Source organism: Leishmania panamensis (genome assembly GCF_000755165.1).
Source record: "Leishmania panamensis strain MHOM/PA/94/PSC-1 chromosome 33 sequence".
In the NCBI taxonomy this organism is placed as follows: domain Eukaryota; phylum Euglenozoa; class Kinetoplastea; order Trypanosomatida; family Trypanosomatidae; genus Leishmania; species Leishmania panamensis.
The window spans coordinates 423,597-440,563 of record NC_025880.1 but is presented as its reverse complement, the minus strand read 5'-3'; the positions used below and the strand labels follow the sequence as shown (position 1 = coordinate 440,563).

At 54.5% G+C, this 16,967-nt stretch overlaps 3 protein-coding genes across 3 annotated transcripts, besides 1 other annotated feature; all 3 read right to left on the bottom strand.

The window, feature by feature from the left end:
• Nucleotides 1-1,010: 1,010 nt before the first annotated feature.
• Nucleotides 1,011-1,585: a repeat region.
• A 5,243-nt stretch (nucleotides 1,586-6,828) lies between these two features.
• On the bottom strand, nucleotides 6,829-9,285 carry PUF6 (pumilio protein 6, putative; the record flags this gene model as incomplete). The annotated part of the gene is made up of 1 exon (XM_010703911.1): nucleotides 6,829-9,285. One exon carries the CDS (start codon nucleotides 9,283-9,285, stop codon nucleotides 6,829-6,831), a length of 2,457 nt encoding a protein of 818 aa, XP_010702213.1.
• Nucleotides 9,286-11,155: 1,870 nt separating this feature from the next.
• Nucleotides 11,156-12,568, bottom strand: LPMP_331200 (hypothetical protein; the record flags this gene model as incomplete). The annotated part of the gene is made up of 1 exon (XM_010703910.1): nucleotides 11,156-12,568. The coding sequence occupies one exon, from the start codon at nucleotides 12,566-12,568 to the stop codon at nucleotides 11,156-11,158; it is 1,413 nt and encodes a 470-aa protein (XP_010702212.1).
• Nucleotides 12,569-15,648: 3,080 nt separating this feature from the next.
• Nucleotides 15,649-16,455, bottom strand: LPMP_331190 (hypothetical protein; the record flags this gene model as incomplete). Its single annotated transcript, XM_010703909.1, has 1 exon — nucleotides 15,649-16,455. One exon carries the CDS (start codon nucleotides 16,453-16,455, stop codon nucleotides 15,649-15,651), a length of 807 nt encoding a protein of 268 aa, XP_010702211.1.
• Between the last annotated feature and the right edge of the window lie 512 nt (nucleotides 16,456-16,967).

The following is a 16,967-nucleotide window of genomic DNA, read 5'->3' as shown; positions in this document are numbered from 1 at the left end:
AAGCGAACAGAGCCCAAACAAATAAGCAAAAGACAGCAACAAGGGGGATCAAAAATGAGATCGGTCAACGACATAAGAGAGCGTAGGCGCGCAACCTTATTTGTGTTTGAGCACAGTTATATCCTCGCTTCGCTTCATTATGCTGCGGAAGTGCTGCCTGCTTAGGAGACGAGAAACACAAAGAAATCCCATACCTGAAAAGTGCCTGGCGCCGAAGAAGATAGAAGCGAACGAAAGCACCAAGGCTGACGAACAGGAACACGTCAATAACGAGAGAGATCACACTCGGCTAACAGGAAAAAGAGCTGGCAAGACATGCACAAGTGCGGCCGAGGAAAATTGAAGGGTTTGTGGCTAGGCGGGGGTTTGGCCTGATTTGCACCCAAACACGGATAAACAATTTGACGTTTGACACCTACTTGGGATTATGAGCGTACATATATATATCTAATGGCATCCGTTTAGGCAAGAAGAAACAAACGTGTGTGTGTGTCTGCACACAAGTCATCTGCCCCGCGGAGGGGACAGCAAGTGAGAGAGGGCAGGGGAGAGGGAAAAGAAGAAGTCAGACCCGAAGAGTCGAGGAGTTCCATCGATTAGTCAAAACATGCGATCTACGGTACATCAACCGTAACACCATACAGAGTGAAGCACAAACTGCTATCCACGCGCTTGTCAAGACCATGCCGTAGTGAAACGTGTGCTGAAGATCTTTCGTTTTCTCTTCTTTACCCGCGCCGATCTTGTGCGGCCCGCACTCACATTCGCTCCGTCACACCACTCTTTCTCCCTCCTCTCTCTACTATCTCTGAATATTTTACTGCTGTTTGGCCTCCACTTCTTCGTTTTCGGCTTGTTTGTTTCGTGACGAGTATCTCGTCGACTACGTCGTTCGCCCTCTTTGGCTTGCGGTTTGGGACATACGCCTACGTTTCGGTGGCTACAATGCGGCGCTCGCTCGCTTCGCATTCTTTCATCCTCCTTTTTTTTCCGCGTAGGCGTGTCGTTTACCTGATGGCAGGGTATACCTCAGCCTGTTATCAGGGTCTAGTGACCCCCACTCAGTCTGAAGAGAAGCCATGCAGACCCCAATCTCGCTCTCCCTACCCCTGCCTATGCTGAACGACTTCTGGTGGTGACAGGGTCAGGTGCCTACAATGTGAGGGGGGAGGGTCAGAGCGATGCGCGGCTGAAGTCGGCGGTCAGGTGGTGGATAGCGTTGCGTTCGAGCGGCCTGAGAGAGTGAAGGCGTTTGTGCTATTCCTGTGATGAGCAAAGTTTCGACGTGACTCAAGCATGTGTCGCCCGGCCTTCGCTGTCTACTGTTACGGGGGAGCCCGATCCACGCCGAGGGGTGCGCCTGATGGCGACCGGCATAGTTGGAGCGGCTGTGAGGGGAGACCTGCAGAGCGTGGTGGGTAGGGTTCGAGGCTGAGGCTGTTCCCAGATGGCGGAGTCGGCACATCGCGTGGTGCCACGCATCTACTGCTGCGTGGCACCACGCGATGGGTCTGCGATAGGCTGAGGCCTAGAATGGGGCCTAGTCCCTGCTGTATGGTCGAATAGGCTCATTGGAAGAAAAAAAGGGTTGTCACTTGTCTACCTGTGACACCTCTAACTCCCTCACCGACGTTCGCTTCCTCCCTTTTTTTCCGCGTTGTGAAAAATGCGCGTTCCTGTAGCGATTTGTTCCCCGCCTACTCACGTCAGGCGTTCTGTCTGCCCACCACCATTTTCGTATGATACTGCCGCTTGCCTGCCTTGGCCCTCTTTCACGTACCTCTCTTTCTCACCCTCTGTTCGGCTGCCTTCTGCGTCGCCAAGAGCAGCCGGCCGAAGCAGCGATTCGCGCAGAGCGGAAAGGCAAGAAGAAGTGCAGAGATTGGCGGAGCGCAACGGCACCGTCCACGGGCCCCTTTTATCGCCACTCGTATTGTCCTTTTTTGTTCTCGCTTCTTTGGCACAGAGTGCTGCTGGTTTGAGCCGCTGATGTACGGCACAATTTCGTTGTGCGTCAGTCGGCGGTTTTGCCTCTGTGCGACTGTTGTTCTCTTCTGCGTTTGACTATAACACACCCGTTCATTCTTGAGAGGTCCACACCTACCCACCCATCCACACACACAAAGAAAAAGAAACGACGCGACGTACAGACGCGTACCCCCCCCCCCCCACACACACACACAACCGTACAGGAAGGGAGAGAGTGAGACAGACGAGACCAGCAGAGCAACACCTACCCATCCACAGACGAGGAAACGGAGGGCGAAGCAAAAGGCCATCTCTATAGAAGGAAAAAATGAAGTGCGGCCACAAACACATAAAAAAGCAATGTTTGAGAAGACGGAGAAAAAAATGAGGAGGGTAGGATGGAGGGCGCGCAGAGAAGGAAAAGGAAGGAAAAGACGAAAAGAGTGACGACGCACCGGAGACAGCAAGGAGGCGGTGGGTGACTCTTTGCTTCTTGGCTAAGCCGCGCACGCTGTGCCACACCGCCAGCGTTGCAAAGCGCGCAGACAAACAAACTGGAACAACAAAAAAGAGACCACGCTGGTGTGCCATTTTTATATTTTCTTTTGATATGCTTCTCTCATGTTTATTCTGCCTCTTTTTGCCACTTTGCCCACCGCAGCCGGTCATTACGAGGGGTGGTGGTGCGATTTTGTGTCTGTTCGTATAATAGACATCGCGATACAGGAGAAGTGAGCACTTGTGTATTCGTGGCGCCGCTCACTGTGTTCGTGTGCGCACCAGGGGAGGCGAGGTGAGACGGCCCTGGTGATGATAGTGATGGCAGTGAGAAGGTGAAAGGGAGGGAAAAAGGGAGAGAAAGAAGAATCGACGCACCTGCGCAAGCAGCAGAGTTACGCCAGCCTCTTTTCCCTCTCCGTGTTCGCACAACACACTGCTTTCTCGTGTTCTGCTCTTTGTCATTTTCACCCGCCTCACCACCACCTCTCCACCATTTCTCTCTCCTGAATCCCAGCTTTCGACTCGACTCCAACACATGGGGGTGCAACCTTGCGCCTGTACCTCTCCCGCCGTATGACTGGGGAGCAGAGCAAGCACTACACAAGAGCAATAACCAAAGCGCCCATACTCATGACCAGCAGGAGAGCCCGCACCTTTTTCCCCTCGACATGGACACTCACAATCCACCAGAAACAACAAAGAAACACCAAACTAGCAAAAGGTGAAACATAATGCCCATGCAAAGCGGCTTGCTCGTCTTTCAATCGCCTTCCCGATTCACCTGCACTGTCTTTGATGCCACATTTTTTCTCTTCTTTCATCGTTTCCCTTCTCACAACTCCACCATCCTCGACGGTGGAACATGTTAGACCGCAACACAGCGAACAACAACACCCGAAAAAAATGACCTCGAAGCAAGGCAAGGCATGTCAACGAGAGGAGTGGCAAAAGAAAAAGCGAGCGAACTCAAAATCCAAACAGCCGTCGAGATCAACACAAACAACTTAGCAAAAAAGAAAAGAGAAGCAAAAACACACACAGCATAACATACAAAGAGGAAAGACACAAAACACAAAACGAGAAAGTGCGAGAGAACGTTAAAAAAAAAACGAGCGAAATAACTAATAATAATAAACAAAAGTGAATTAGCTACGATCACACACAAGCACACACACGCACAGATACGATCGGCAACATCGCTACATCCCAACAACTAAAGCAGCGACAGCAGCAGAACACACACGCAAATACCCAGCCACACGCAGAGAGAACAACGACAAAAAGGAGAACATGAAAACAAGAACACACACACACACACTAATTACAAACAAAGGAAGGGAGGGGGGGGGTGTGGAGAGAGTGCAAAGTGTAGAAGGTGGCTGTGAGGAAAACTGAAAAAAACGAAAGAAAGGCATTGATGGTAAAGGTGCTGGTAGTAGTAGTGATCATAGGGTAACAAAGGAAAACAAAGATGAAGGAGGAAATGGCTAAGCATTGCTGTTTTACATGGTTTCACAGAGATCGGTGTAGCAAGAGAGAGAGAGAGAGCGCGTTCTACGAATGTATTGCTTCTTTCAGTTTTCTAATTTTCTCTCGCCAAATGCTTCAAATGAGCCTTCCCTCCTGCCTCCTGATTCCTTTTTTTTTACTTTGTCGCCTTTCCTCCGTTGCCAAGTATCACAACAGAGAGAGAGGGGGATATCCTCGTTGTAAGATGAGGGTGATGGGGAGGGAGTGGGAAGGAGGCGTTAAGGAACAGGAGGAAAAAAGGAGAGAAGCGGAGAAAGATACGGGAAAAGCTTAAGGAGAAAAAGAATGTGGTGAGCTAGTTTGTTGGGGCTTGGTTTACAGCGATTTTAAGAGGTGAGGTGTGGGTGATGGAAAATTCAGAAACAAACAAACACGAGAGTCGGTTGCCAGACTTTACACCCCTTCGCAACGCATGTTTTCGCTCCCCTCTCTGCTGGCGCAAACACTCATGCTTTGTCTTTCTCTCTCCTTTGCATTCCGCCTGCAGCCCTATCCCTGACGTTTAGCTCTCTCATAACCTTCGCTTGCCCTCCCTTTTTATTATTTTTTTAAACTTCTTCGTGCAAAGCACTTGTTCTTTCCTCGTGTTGCTCGTGTGCAAGTTGGTTGTGGGTGGGTGGGGGGTGACTCATGGTCGTCTTTGCACCATGCCCGCTTCCCTTGTGTTTTCCTCGTGCGTGCGGTGCCCCGGACACCGTCCTCTCGTACACGATGAAGAACGTACACACACACACATCTGCACACACGCACAGAAAACGCCAAGCAAACAAAATGAAGAAGAACCCATCGCGCTGAACATCGACCGCCGTCGCTACATGGGAGATGACGTAGAATAGAAACGGTGAGTGAAGACTCCAAGGGGAAAGGGGAAGGGGAAGGAAGGCGCTGGGCGAGAGAGATTCAGAAGACGCAGGGGTTGCAGGAGTGATTATCATGTTAGCTGCGGAGGCAACGCAATCGCCGAATTCAAGATGAAAGCACAAACACGCATACGAATAATAATGATGAAACAGCGACGAAAGGCTCGTGGGCAGCTATAAAAGACCCACAAGTAAAAATAGCGAAATTAAGGCGAAGAACGCACAGAGAAAAGATGGCTAAAATGAGCACCGCCGCTTTCTTTTTGTTTTCTTTTTCGGAGGCGCACATGGACGTACACACCACCCACATACCCATGCACATGCGCACCCACGCACGCTGCCACAAGCTACGAGCCATGGAAGAGAAAGAGAGAAAGAATGGCTTCTGACAACGCCTTGATTTTACTTCAGCGACCCCTTCTTTTTCCTTCGACGCTGCTCGTGACGTATACGCGTATGTGTATGTGCGGGTGGTTGGCGCGGTCGGCAAAAAAAACCTTCTAGGCCCACTCATTCGCACTGGTCCTTCGTTTTCACCTGTTTTCCCCTTCCCTCCCGCTCCCTCCGCTTGTCCTTCCTACACTGGGAGGTGCGTGAGCGAGTTTGGTGGTTCGTAAGGTAGGAGACTTGTGAGAACGAAAAGAAAAGATGGAGGTCGTATTCCGTGCGGGTGGTGGATGGGCGCGCGGGCCCACAAGAGGCACCACGAGCCCATGCCCATCTCCCTTGACAAAAGAGAGGGTGGGGACGATTAAGAGTCTTTTTTTTCTGCCCTTTTTTTCGCTTGTGTGAGTGCCATTTTTTTTTTTGCCTTCCATTTCACCGATTCGTGCAAAGGCTGGGGGACGGCAAGAGAGAGGGGGGGAGGGAGGGAGGGGGGCAAACGCGATCACACACACACACACAGAGGCGAAGTCAAACGTAGAAAAAAAACTGAGGAGAATTGGAGAGCGTAGCGCGGAGGTCAATCCATCAGGAGAGAAAGGCAAGAAGCAAATGATCCGACCACACATATACCCACACGCACACACGCACACCCATAACCTGACCGACTCGCACCACACCACTGCTTCAGCGATAGGAGTCACAGTTACGGTTCGACTGAAACTTCTCCACGACACACCGCATTATCGTCTTCATAAAGAGAGTGGCCCTCTTTTTTTTTTTTGTTTTGTTTCACAAGTGCGACAGCGCAGGGGAGGAGAAGGAGGACGTGCGTGCGTGGATGTATTTGCGTGTTTACGTCGGCTTGCTCACAGGCACACACGATCCCAACGCCTACGGCAGACACTAAATCAAGCACCGACACACAGCAAAGAAGCCCAACACGATATTAGAGGAGACGCAAAAGGAAGAGGGGCGTTAAATGGCCAAGCGTCGAAGAGAGAACAACGACAGGGAGGACTACTCGGCATAGCGAGAGCAAAATCTCTCAGATGCGCACGTCCACAGAAATGAAAGAAGCACAAAGACACACTGGAAGATACATCGGGGGATAGGAGAGGCATGGAGGGACGAAGAGAAAGGGGGAGAGGTGCGAATTCGTGAGAGGAGTCACCGAGCCGCTCCCTCCCCTCCTCATTCCACACCAAGAGGAGGAGGGACGCGCAGAAAGAAACCGGTGGGCTGGGAGACGAATGTAAAAAGATTCGCTGGAGCAAAGAGTCGAGGAAAGGTGATGATTAATATGCAGACGCCAGACTCCCCATGGAATCCAAGTGCAGCGATGAGGAAGGAGGAGGGGGGGGGAGGTAAGCAAATCAAAGCAGCACCATCACCCACCGACATGCACGCACGAAGTTGCAAAAGCGAAGTGTGCGTGTGTGTGTGTTTGCCGAGTGAGGCACACCAGGGGAAAGCGAGCAGAGTGAGACGGAGGGAGAGAGAGAGACGCAGAAAACCCACGCATGAGAATACAGAAGTGACCCGGCTAGCCTCGTGTGCGCACATGGGTACCAACCGTGTTGCTTCAGCGGCGATGGTAGTTGATACGGCCTTCGTTGTGATTGTGGTTATTCACGCTGTTGTTACCTGCTTCTCCCGCCTCGTCGCCCGGGGCGAGCACCAGCTTACGGCGAGAAAGCCGCTGCACAATGGGACGGCCGTAGGTGTAGGTGCGAATTGGCAGAATGTACTTCTCGATGTTGTCGACGAGCTTCACAAACTGGTCCACCTCGGACGCGTCCAGGACGCGCTGCACCACGTAATTAGCGTACTGGTCGCTCATCATGAGGCAGAGCATACTGGGCTGGCCGAGGCCCACCGAGACCGCCTCCTCAATGATGCCCATCGCTGCATCCTTCGCCTCGCGGTTCTTCTCCTTCACCTCTTTTACCGTGCCATCGGCGTTGTTCCTCGTCGGTGGCCACGTGCCCTCTTCCGCGCTCACTATCGCCGCTGTCTTTGTCGTTGACCGCTTGAAGGCAACTATCTCCACGTGGTCAGCCTTGGCGGGGAAGTCGGCACACATCATCTCCACAATTGCCATGCGGTTTTCAGGGCTCGAGCGGGCGTAAAGCTTTTCCATCACGTTCGAGGCAAACTTCTGCTTGCTCAAGTAAAAGAACTTGGGCTTCAGCGCCGCGTAGACGGACTCAATCTTGTTCTCATCCTTCACGTTCTGCAGAACATGCTGAATCACGTAGTTGCCGTACTGATCCTTCGCCAGCACGTCGACCGCCTTGAGTAGCTCGTTAAAGATGGTATCCTCTTGTTCGGGGCAGTGTTGCATGATACATTGAATCACCCGACAGCCGTACGCATGCGTCGCCAACTCCATCACTCGACCCGAGAAGGCAGAAATGATAAAGCCGCATTGCTGTGGAATGACCTCAACGCACTTCTGGATGACGTGGTTGCCGTTCTGGTCCTGGATGCACTTTGCCACGTTGTCCTTGAGCTCGGCGAGAATAATGTCCAGGCCAGCCGGCGGCATCACCTCGATGCACTTCTGAATCACCCGACATCCGTACGTCTGCATGGTGAGTTCTACCACGTGACCACACATCCGCTCCGCCGCAAATGTGAGCTGCGGCGTGTTGCCCTTGTCCAAGAGCTTCTGCAGAACGTAGTTACCAAAGATGTCCGTCACCAGCTCCAGCGGCGCCTCGAAGATCTCATGGAAAAGGATGTCCAGCGACTCGGGACTGGCCGAGTCCACGGCACTCTGGATGAAGCGGCTGCCCTCTTGGTCCTTAGCAAACTCCACAGCATAGCCATTGAGGTCCTCCAGGCGCCACTGGGACGTCTTCTGCTCCGCCACGTCGTGACGAAACATGTGCAGCTTCTCCGAGCCAACGAAGCGGTGGCTGTTCGGACCACCGCCACCCTCAATGTTGCCCATACCCCCAGCGCTACGCCCGCCACGGTAGTTGCCGCGGCCAACACGCCGACCCCCACCGCCGGAGTTATTGTAACGACGATTGCCGCCCCGGCTGGGACCGCGACTCTGGAAGCCGCTGTCCGTCCCGGGCTGGGTGTACACCATGGCTGGGTCTAACTCACCCATGCCTTCCATGAGCTGGTAAGCATTGCTGTGGTCAGCGCCAAGCCCGTTGCTGCTGCTGCCCTGCGTGGCGTCGTAGTAGTTTGACCCGGCCTCCACTCCGGTGCTGTAGAGGCCAAAGGTGCTCATCGGCTCCTGAGTGTAGTACTGCTGCGAGGCGATGCTCTTCGCGGTAGGCCCGCCGCGGCCGTACGTGGCGCCTCCCGCCACCTCGCTCTCGTAGGTGCCACAGTTGTTGGAGGACGGCATGGGCAAGTGACCGTGTGCGTAGGCGCGGAGGGTGCTGGGAGTTGCCATTGCCAGCGGTGTGGGGGCGTACGCCGCAAAGAACTGCGTGCTGGGGCTCATCATGTTGCTCTCAGTGATGAGGCTGTGACCATACGGGTTGATGGCCTGCACCTCCTGCGTTTCGCAGAGATCTTTGGCGTCGAGGGCGAGGTTCTTACCACCCATCTTGCGCCCCAAGCCACCAGCAGCACCTGCCCGAGCAACAGTAGCGGAGGGCATAGTACTCACCTCCTCCCACGGCGTCTCCATGTTGGTGAGTGTTTCCTGCACATCCAGAGAGGGCAGTGGCGCTGGCGCGCGCAGGTCGTGAGGTTGCTTGCTGTGGTACCAGTAGTAGTACTCATGCGAGCGACGCATCTCATCAGTGGGATCACGGTTGCTGTTGATGAACAGTTCGAAGTCCATCGGGGTGAAGCGCGAGGACGTAGGAGGATAAAAACCAGTGGGCTGTGGAGACTTCTGGTGTGCGGCTGGGACGGCGCTGTACCCGCCTGCCGCGGCTGCGCTTACCACTTCGTAGCCACAGCCACCACCGTGGCCATTAGGGTTCGTGTTGCCGATGGCGCCACCACGCGTAAAGCGCTGTGCGCCTGCGGCGGCGTGGTGATTGTTCCAGTTCTGTTCTGAGTACATTTTGATCGTCTTGCTAATTTGGTGCCGAAGTGCTTGGTGGATCGGAAAGGTTAAAACAGGTGACAGGTACTCAACGACGAACTGGAGTTGAAAAGAAGCACTGCAGAACGGACCAGCAAGGGCGAACAAGGGAAGCAAAGAAGGAGGGGCGTGCCAAGCTTAGGAAAGGGACGCAGCGTCCGTATCTCTCGCTCTCTGTGAGCGTGTAGACGTGGTTGTGTGCAATTGTTCTCTACGCAGTTAAGAGAGTGTAAGCCTGCCTAGCTGTTTTGCGATTTGCCGATGTATGCGGTGTGCTGGATACTCTCAAGATTGGCTCGCTGAACAGCACACGCCCACACAGTCCTCAAAGCCCTCTTTGTTTCGCCTTTGCGTTCTCCGACAAAACAACGACAGAGCGAAAAGAAAAGGCCAAACAGCGCACTCCCGTAAAGGGTGAAGGGCGTCAAAAGGGAGAGAGGAGGAGGAGGAGGGAGGGAGGGGGGGGGAGAGAAAAGGCAATGGGCGCGCAACGCAAAAATAAACCACCGCTCCCCAACAAGCAAAGAGAGAAGAGAAGGGCACCGATTCTGTGTGCTGTTGTTTTTCTTTCCTTGTCTTCCCCTTTAAACGAAGAAGGAAAGGGGCAAAGAGAAGCGGGGCCCGTGCTGTAAGGAGTGTGTATGCACGTATTTCTGGCTATTCCTTTCTTTTTATCGTTGTTGTGCTCTTAGTAGAGTGGTAGCTGATGGGTGTTCGCAAGTGTGAGCCAATGATGCGTGTGCGTGGGGTGGATGGGTAGGTGGGGAGGTTCAAAGAGGGACAAAAAAGATGAAGAGTCGGGGAGAGGGGAGGAGGGGCGATGTCCCACGGAGGCAGCATCACGACTTCGAGGTGTGTGTGCGCGTGTGTGGCAGTTGCCACCAAACCTTGAGCCTCTCCTGCATACAGTAATTTGGTGTCTTTGCGCTCTCGACATCGAAGCGGTGGTGGTGGCGCCGCCGGCCTCAATGTAAAAACGAAAAGCGGAACGCATACTGGTGATGGTTGGGAGGAGGACCTTGGCACTCAAAGTGAAGGAAAAAGAAGACCCATGATGCCAACGGCGGCCAGTACGTTCACGAAAGGTAGGACACAGGTGGCGAACATTGAAGGATGGAGGTGACACTTTCGAGTTGAAAAAGAAAAAAACCTCACCTCACCCGCCTCGTGCAGGTATGCCGACTTGTATGTGTGTGTATGTGCGTGTCGGAGTCGTCGTTTCACCCGCTCCTCCTTATAGCTGTGCTCATTGTACGACAAGCATGCACACCCAAGCACCTGTACAGATCTTCCTCTCTTCACACACACGCACCGCCCACTTGCCCATCGATGCCCCAGTCCTTCACACTGCCACTATACTGAGAGACAGGGGTAAGAGGCCCAAGAGGCAAGCGAGAGAGGGGGAAAGGGAGGAAAAAAAAGAAAAGCAACTCTGACGTACTCGACCAGCCAAGAGGCACACTAATGCTCGCTCCCTGCTACGTTTCTACCTTTGAGTGCCGTGGTGTGAACATTGCCGGGGTACGTCGACCTGAGCGTGCGCACCTTCTCACACACACTCACAGTCACGCACTCCTGTTCGCACAAGAGGAAGGTAGGGGAAAAAAGCGAGTAAATTGACACGGGCGATGGTGGTGGTTAACGTAGATGGTGCCCCCCGCCCCGCACCGGACGGTGGAGCCGTGGACGCTGCTGAGGGTCCAAGGCTCGGCCAAACCGTCAGGAACGCTTCCTCTGCAGAAGTGGGTAGACGAGAGTAGCCGTGGGCACCTCCATTTGTCCTCCGATGTCTACGTCTCTCACCCCCTCGTAGGACCGCTCCGTTCAAGCAGCCCGAATCCGCTTCGTATTAGTGGCGAGCAAAGTCCTTGGTGACACCTTGATACGCTGGCGCCACACCTGGTAGCTCACTTCCCATGCTCCCCCAAAAGTTATTTGCGTCGGCCATACAACGGCTGCGGTTAGCCCCACGAACGCACACAACCGTTAGAGCCGTGAGCACGGCAAGGAACAGCACACCGAAGATCGAAGCAAGAACAACGGCAGCGACATAACCCGAAGACATCTTGCTGCCATCGCCATCAATGGCGCCCTGAGCTTCAGGGAAGCTTCCCGTGAGCATCTCCATGTTAAAGCCGGCGACGGAGCCGGAGTTCAGCACCAGGTTGCCCACGTAGCGCAGTGGCGACATCATCTGCATCATGCACACCTGCACCTCCACAAACACCGGGTAGCTCCCGGCCGGCGTGCCGTCGGCGACGGTGAGGGTGGCGGTGACGTCGGTCTCGCTGACGGCGGTGGGCGCGAGGCGGATGGCGCTGCGCTGCGCCTTCGTGACGCCGACGGAGAAGCGCTGGTAGAGGGCGTCGCGGTGGTTGAAGTTCGTGCCTTTGATGGTGAGCGTCGCGCCGCTGATGCACGCCGCACTGCTCGTCGCGCACTCGCCGCTGGCACCGGTGACCGCGGGCAGCGGCGGGTTCACTGCGATGGAGTTGAGCGACGTGGAGCCGAGCAGCAGCGTGTCACTGGTGGTGTCCTTCACAAGGAAGCGGTACATGCCCATGACGCCATTGGCGGCGATGATGGTGCAGGTGAGCTTGGTGGCGGTGACGGAGAGCGCGGCGCAGGTGACCGGGGAGGGGTTTCCGGGTACGGCGTCGGCCTCGGTGTTGTAGAAGACCACGCTGTAGCTCTTTGCTGGGTCGAAGGTGCCGCTGATAGTCCAAGTCTCACCAGTGGAGGGCCAGCTGCTGGACTCCCCGGTCACCTTGTGCGGGCTCGACGGAGTCGTGCTGGTCCAGGTCGGCATACCCTGTGTTTCCCAGAGGGCACCGAGCAGCACGCTGCCGGCCTCCACCTGCGTGCCGTTGCCAAGCACAAGCGTTGCGGGGTACAGACCGGCTATCGCTGACGACGCCATTGCAACGGTGCAGGAGATGGTAGTGGCCGTGACAGCGAATTTGTCAGTGCACGTGATATTCTGTTGTTCAGTGTCAGTGGAGCCGATGCGGAGGGCTGTGACGGTGGCAAGGTCGGTACCGTCAAACTTCAGCGCCGAGTTGATGCACCACCCATCACTGTTGACAGTGCAGGTGGCGCCGGTGACGGCTGGTGTCGCATACGCAGCTGGATTGACGACGGCGAGCGCAAGGCATAGAGCCCACACGACGGCATACGTGTTACAGCTGTGTACACGAGGAGACCGCAAAGTCCCACTCTTTTTCCCTCGTGGGGAGTGGCGTTGGGGCTCAGTGCCTGACATTGTAGCTTGACGTACGCTGTATCGCTGAAGGGACGAGTGAGCGAGGGGCGCGCACTTACTGATAAGAGAAGCGGATGGCTGTCGATTTTTTTTTTTCGTTTTGCTGACTGGGCCAGTCCTTCTTCTGCGTTACCAGAAGAAACCCTTAGCAGGACCGAATTGAGCTGAACAAGAAAAAAATTGTTGCTTCTCGCCTTGTTCTCGCGCAGCACCAAAAAGAGACCTCCAAACAAATGAGGTGAAGTGTGACGGCCGCTGCTCCAGGCGTGAACACGAAAGGGGTGAAAAGAATGCTGTACGAGGGGAGTTGTGAGGGGATGCGGCGAGACGAGCGGTATGACGGGGAGCTGGGGTGTATTACAAGAGGGCAAAACAGTTCAACATACACACCCACACCCACCCGGAACAAGAAGAAATAAACGAGGTAGCTCAGCGTGGCTAGCTCAGCGAAAACAAGTGTGCAACGGCACACACCCACACCTACACGTAGTCCTCACGTAAAGAGAGGGAGAGAGAAAAGCGAGGCGGTTAGGTGAGACTGACGTATAAAGGGGTGCGAAAGAAGCTTATGAAGTTACTGCACACGAAGCGTAGAACGGCTGAAGGCGTATTAAAGGCGCAAGAAAAATAAAAGGGGCGCCCTATCAAAGAATAAAGAAACGTGGAGAGGGACGTCAACGGAAGGAAAGCACTCGAGCAGCTAAAAGCGAGGCTGCCGTGCACCAGCGAGGCAATGACTTGATCCTCGATTGGATAACTCTCTGAACTCTATCAGTGACGAAAAAAAAAAATAAGTGCTAGGCTAGAGTCGAGGCGGACTACTCCTTCTGCGTCCTTCCTTTTGTTCCTCTCCAGCCTACTAGTTGTTGCGCGTGCTCTTCGCTCTTTTCGCCGCCTGTGCCGATCAAGGACGGAGGCGTGGGTACGGGCGTGGGGGATTATTGATCGGTGAAAACAGCTCAGCTGCCACGATGCGCCGAGTATAAAAGCGTAAATGAAGAGGACACGAGGGGGGAGGGAGGGAGGGGGGGGGTATAAAATGAAAAGGAGGCCGCCCACAGAAAAAACGAATAAAAAAGGGCTGTCAGACACCCACACCCACACTCAACAATGCTAAGCGGAATAGCGTATTGCTGAGAACGTGAGAAACAAAACACCACGACAGAAAAACTAAGGGAGAAGTAGGTGTGGTGAGGCTAAGTAAAGCGAACCAAACAAAACACAGGCAACCACAGTGGTTAGCAAAAAAAAAGTCGAAGATGGGGTCCTCCACAAAGTAATGCTGCGCTATTGGGACTGAGGAAGTGTGACTCTCCGGCCCCTCTTTGTTTTACCGCCGTGCGTTTGCTTACTTTGTAAATCCTAACTCTCCCGCGCGCTCTCTTTCTGCTGCTTTCCGGTGTGTTTTTTTCCGTTGGCTGTTGCCGTGTTGTGAGAAATAATTTTGTGTGTGTGTGTGCACGTGTGCCGCTATGCTCTCGCCACTGACTCTCCCTCCGCGCGACGGATTGCGACAACACGAAGAAAATGCGACCGTTTACTGAAGAGACCCACACAGAGGCACCCCTGAAGAGCAAGTGAGCGCGAGAAATACGAACGAACAGGGAAAACGAAGAAACGGCAAGCTTACACAACCAAGCAGATAATCTCAACCCACTTCACCGCTATGACGACTCAGACGAGACTGCACACGCACGCACAAGAGGGAACAAATCAAAAAAAAAAACAACAGAAGAGGAGAAGTACGAAAAAAAAAAAGCAACGACAATCGTCCTTTAAAAATATAATTTACGTCTGTCTTCTTCGCTGCATTCTTTTGTTTGTTTGTTTCGCGGCACCCCGGGCGTATTTTATGTGCGGATGCGGGGTTGTTGGTCGTCGATGTGCGCAGGCGCAACCATACACACACCCACACACAACAGCAACAACACACCACAAGAAGGGAGCGGGGGCCGTGTGAGGCAATATTGACGATCGAATACATCGTGTGTTCGCGTGTCAGCCGCGCGCAGGAGGGTACGACATCGGTATTGTGCGTGGATAGGGACCATCGTCGGCGTATCCCCGGAGGACAAACGGGAAACAGCAGCGGATGTGCATATTTGCGCAGAGCGAGAGGAATAATGAAAAATACACGCGACCGCCGGGGAAGACGGAGGCGAAGTGAAGAAAAACAGGTGGGCAGCCATACAAGAGGATAAGTGGGAGATGGAGTCGAGGGAGACATACCACATGAATGCGAAACAGCGGAGCGCTCTATCAGAGCCTTCGTCGTCAATGTGTCAAGGATACCCACCCCTTGACTTGGTGCGTGCGTTTCTCTTCGTGCATATGCGTATGTCTAGGCGACAGGACGGAGTTTTGCACGCATTAGGGGTTCGAAAGGTGAGCGCGGGACTAACGTCAGAGTCTTTCAGCTGACCTACTGACAGCCTCACTTCACCGTCTACCAAAGAGCCCCCTTTTTTTGTGCTTTCTTCTCTCTGTGAAACGATTACAGCGAGGGGGGGGGGAGAGGGGGAGGAGAGGGGAAAGGCGACCCGTATGCTTGATGAGCAAGCAGAAGGCAGTAAAACAACCATTTTAGCCACTAATGTACCGGCAGCCCCTCCCCCGCCTCGCCGCTCTTCTCGTTACCTCTACCTCTTGCGCTGCTGCGTCGCCTTTCAGCGTCATGCCTGCCTGCGAGCACCCATGTTCGTTGTCCAGTCGTTTACCCGGCACAGACACACACACACACATAGACGCCTACACACACGCTACACCTGGCATATACCTGCACAACGCGGTCCACAAGGAACACACGCACACGCAGCAATCAGCAGGAAGCTCTTCTGCTCCTTCCCTACATACCACACGCTTGACTGATCCGACGCCCACTCGCCGATGTGGTGATCGAGAGTGCCGACGGGGGTGGCACATCCTCATGCCGGCACCTTCAAAAACGACCGTGTTGGGGCTTCCGCGCCTCCCTTCACCGAAGAGCGAAGCGGCAGCGGATGGCGACAATCAGAGCACTGTGAGATCCAGTAAGGGGAAAACAGCTAACAAAAACCACCGCCCCCTCACAGACGCTGTTCTCAGGCGGATTCTTCCGCACCACTGCCATTAACTCCCACCGGCACGTTGGGAATTTCAGTAGTGTTTGTTGCATCGCGATTAAACCCTGAAGCTGAGCCGGAGTTCAGCACCAGGTTGCCCACGTAGCGCAGTGGCGACATCATCTGCATCATGCACACCTGCACCTCCACAAACACCGGGTAGCTCCCGGCCGGCGTGCCGTCGGCGACGGTGAGGGTGGCGGTGACGTCGGTCTCGCTGACGGCGGTGGGCGCGAGGCGGATGGCGCTGCGCTGCGCCTTCGTGACGCCGACGGAGAAGCGCTGGTAGAGGGTGTCGCGGTGGTTGAAGTTCGTGCCTTTGATGGTGAGCGTCGCGCCGCTGATGCACGCCGCACTGCTCGTCGCGCACTCGCCGCTGGCACCGGTGACCGCGGGCAGCGGCGGGTTCACTGCGATGGAGTTGAGCGACGTGGAGCCGAGCAGCAGCGTGTCACTGGTGGTGTCCTTCACAAGGAAGCGGTACATGCCCATGACGCCATTGGCGGCGATGATGGTGCAGGTGAGCTTGGTGGCGGCGACGGAGAGCGCGGCGCAGGTGACCGGGGAGGGGTTTCCGGGTACGGCGTCGGCCTCAGTGTTGTAGAAGACCACGCTGTAGCTCTTTGCCGGGTCGTTCAGACAAGAGGGAGAGAACAGGAACTGGATGAAGGACGCGATGCGTTTCGGTGCGAGAACAACCAAACACAAAAGAGAGCAGCTCAGATTACTGTCGCAGCCGCGATGCGAGAGCAAAGCGTCTTTGTACCCTCTTTCCAGCAAAATCATGCCGAGAAGAAGCGCTCCATTTTTTGCCTTCTCCTTATGCTTTTCTCTCTCTCTGTGTGCTCATGCACTTCTGCGGGATTAGCCATGGTGATGCCGTCAAACAGCATCGGTGAATACCGCGCCCACGTGTCCCAGACAAGGGGCAAAGGAGGGAAGGGGTCATCGACAACAACGGTGTGCACGACCAGCAATACTTCTGGCAAGAGGAGGTGAAGTGGCAGGGAGGGGGAGAAGGAGACGGCTGAATGAAAAGAGCGGTCACAATTACCGGGTTAGCCTCTGTTTCATACGTGTGTGTGCGTGTGTGCCTCCGTGCTGCTGAAGTGAAGTTTCCTCTCGTGTAGGTTTTCCTACTGTGGCGCGTGTCTCTTTTGTAGCCGCCGACAAAGAAAAGAGGTAATGCAGGCAAAAGAGAGAGGGGGAAAGGGGGCACACGCACGTGCACGTGCAGCACGCAAGGCGGTGTCTCTTGACACCACCGCCGTTTACACTCGCTGCTAAAGACGGGGACC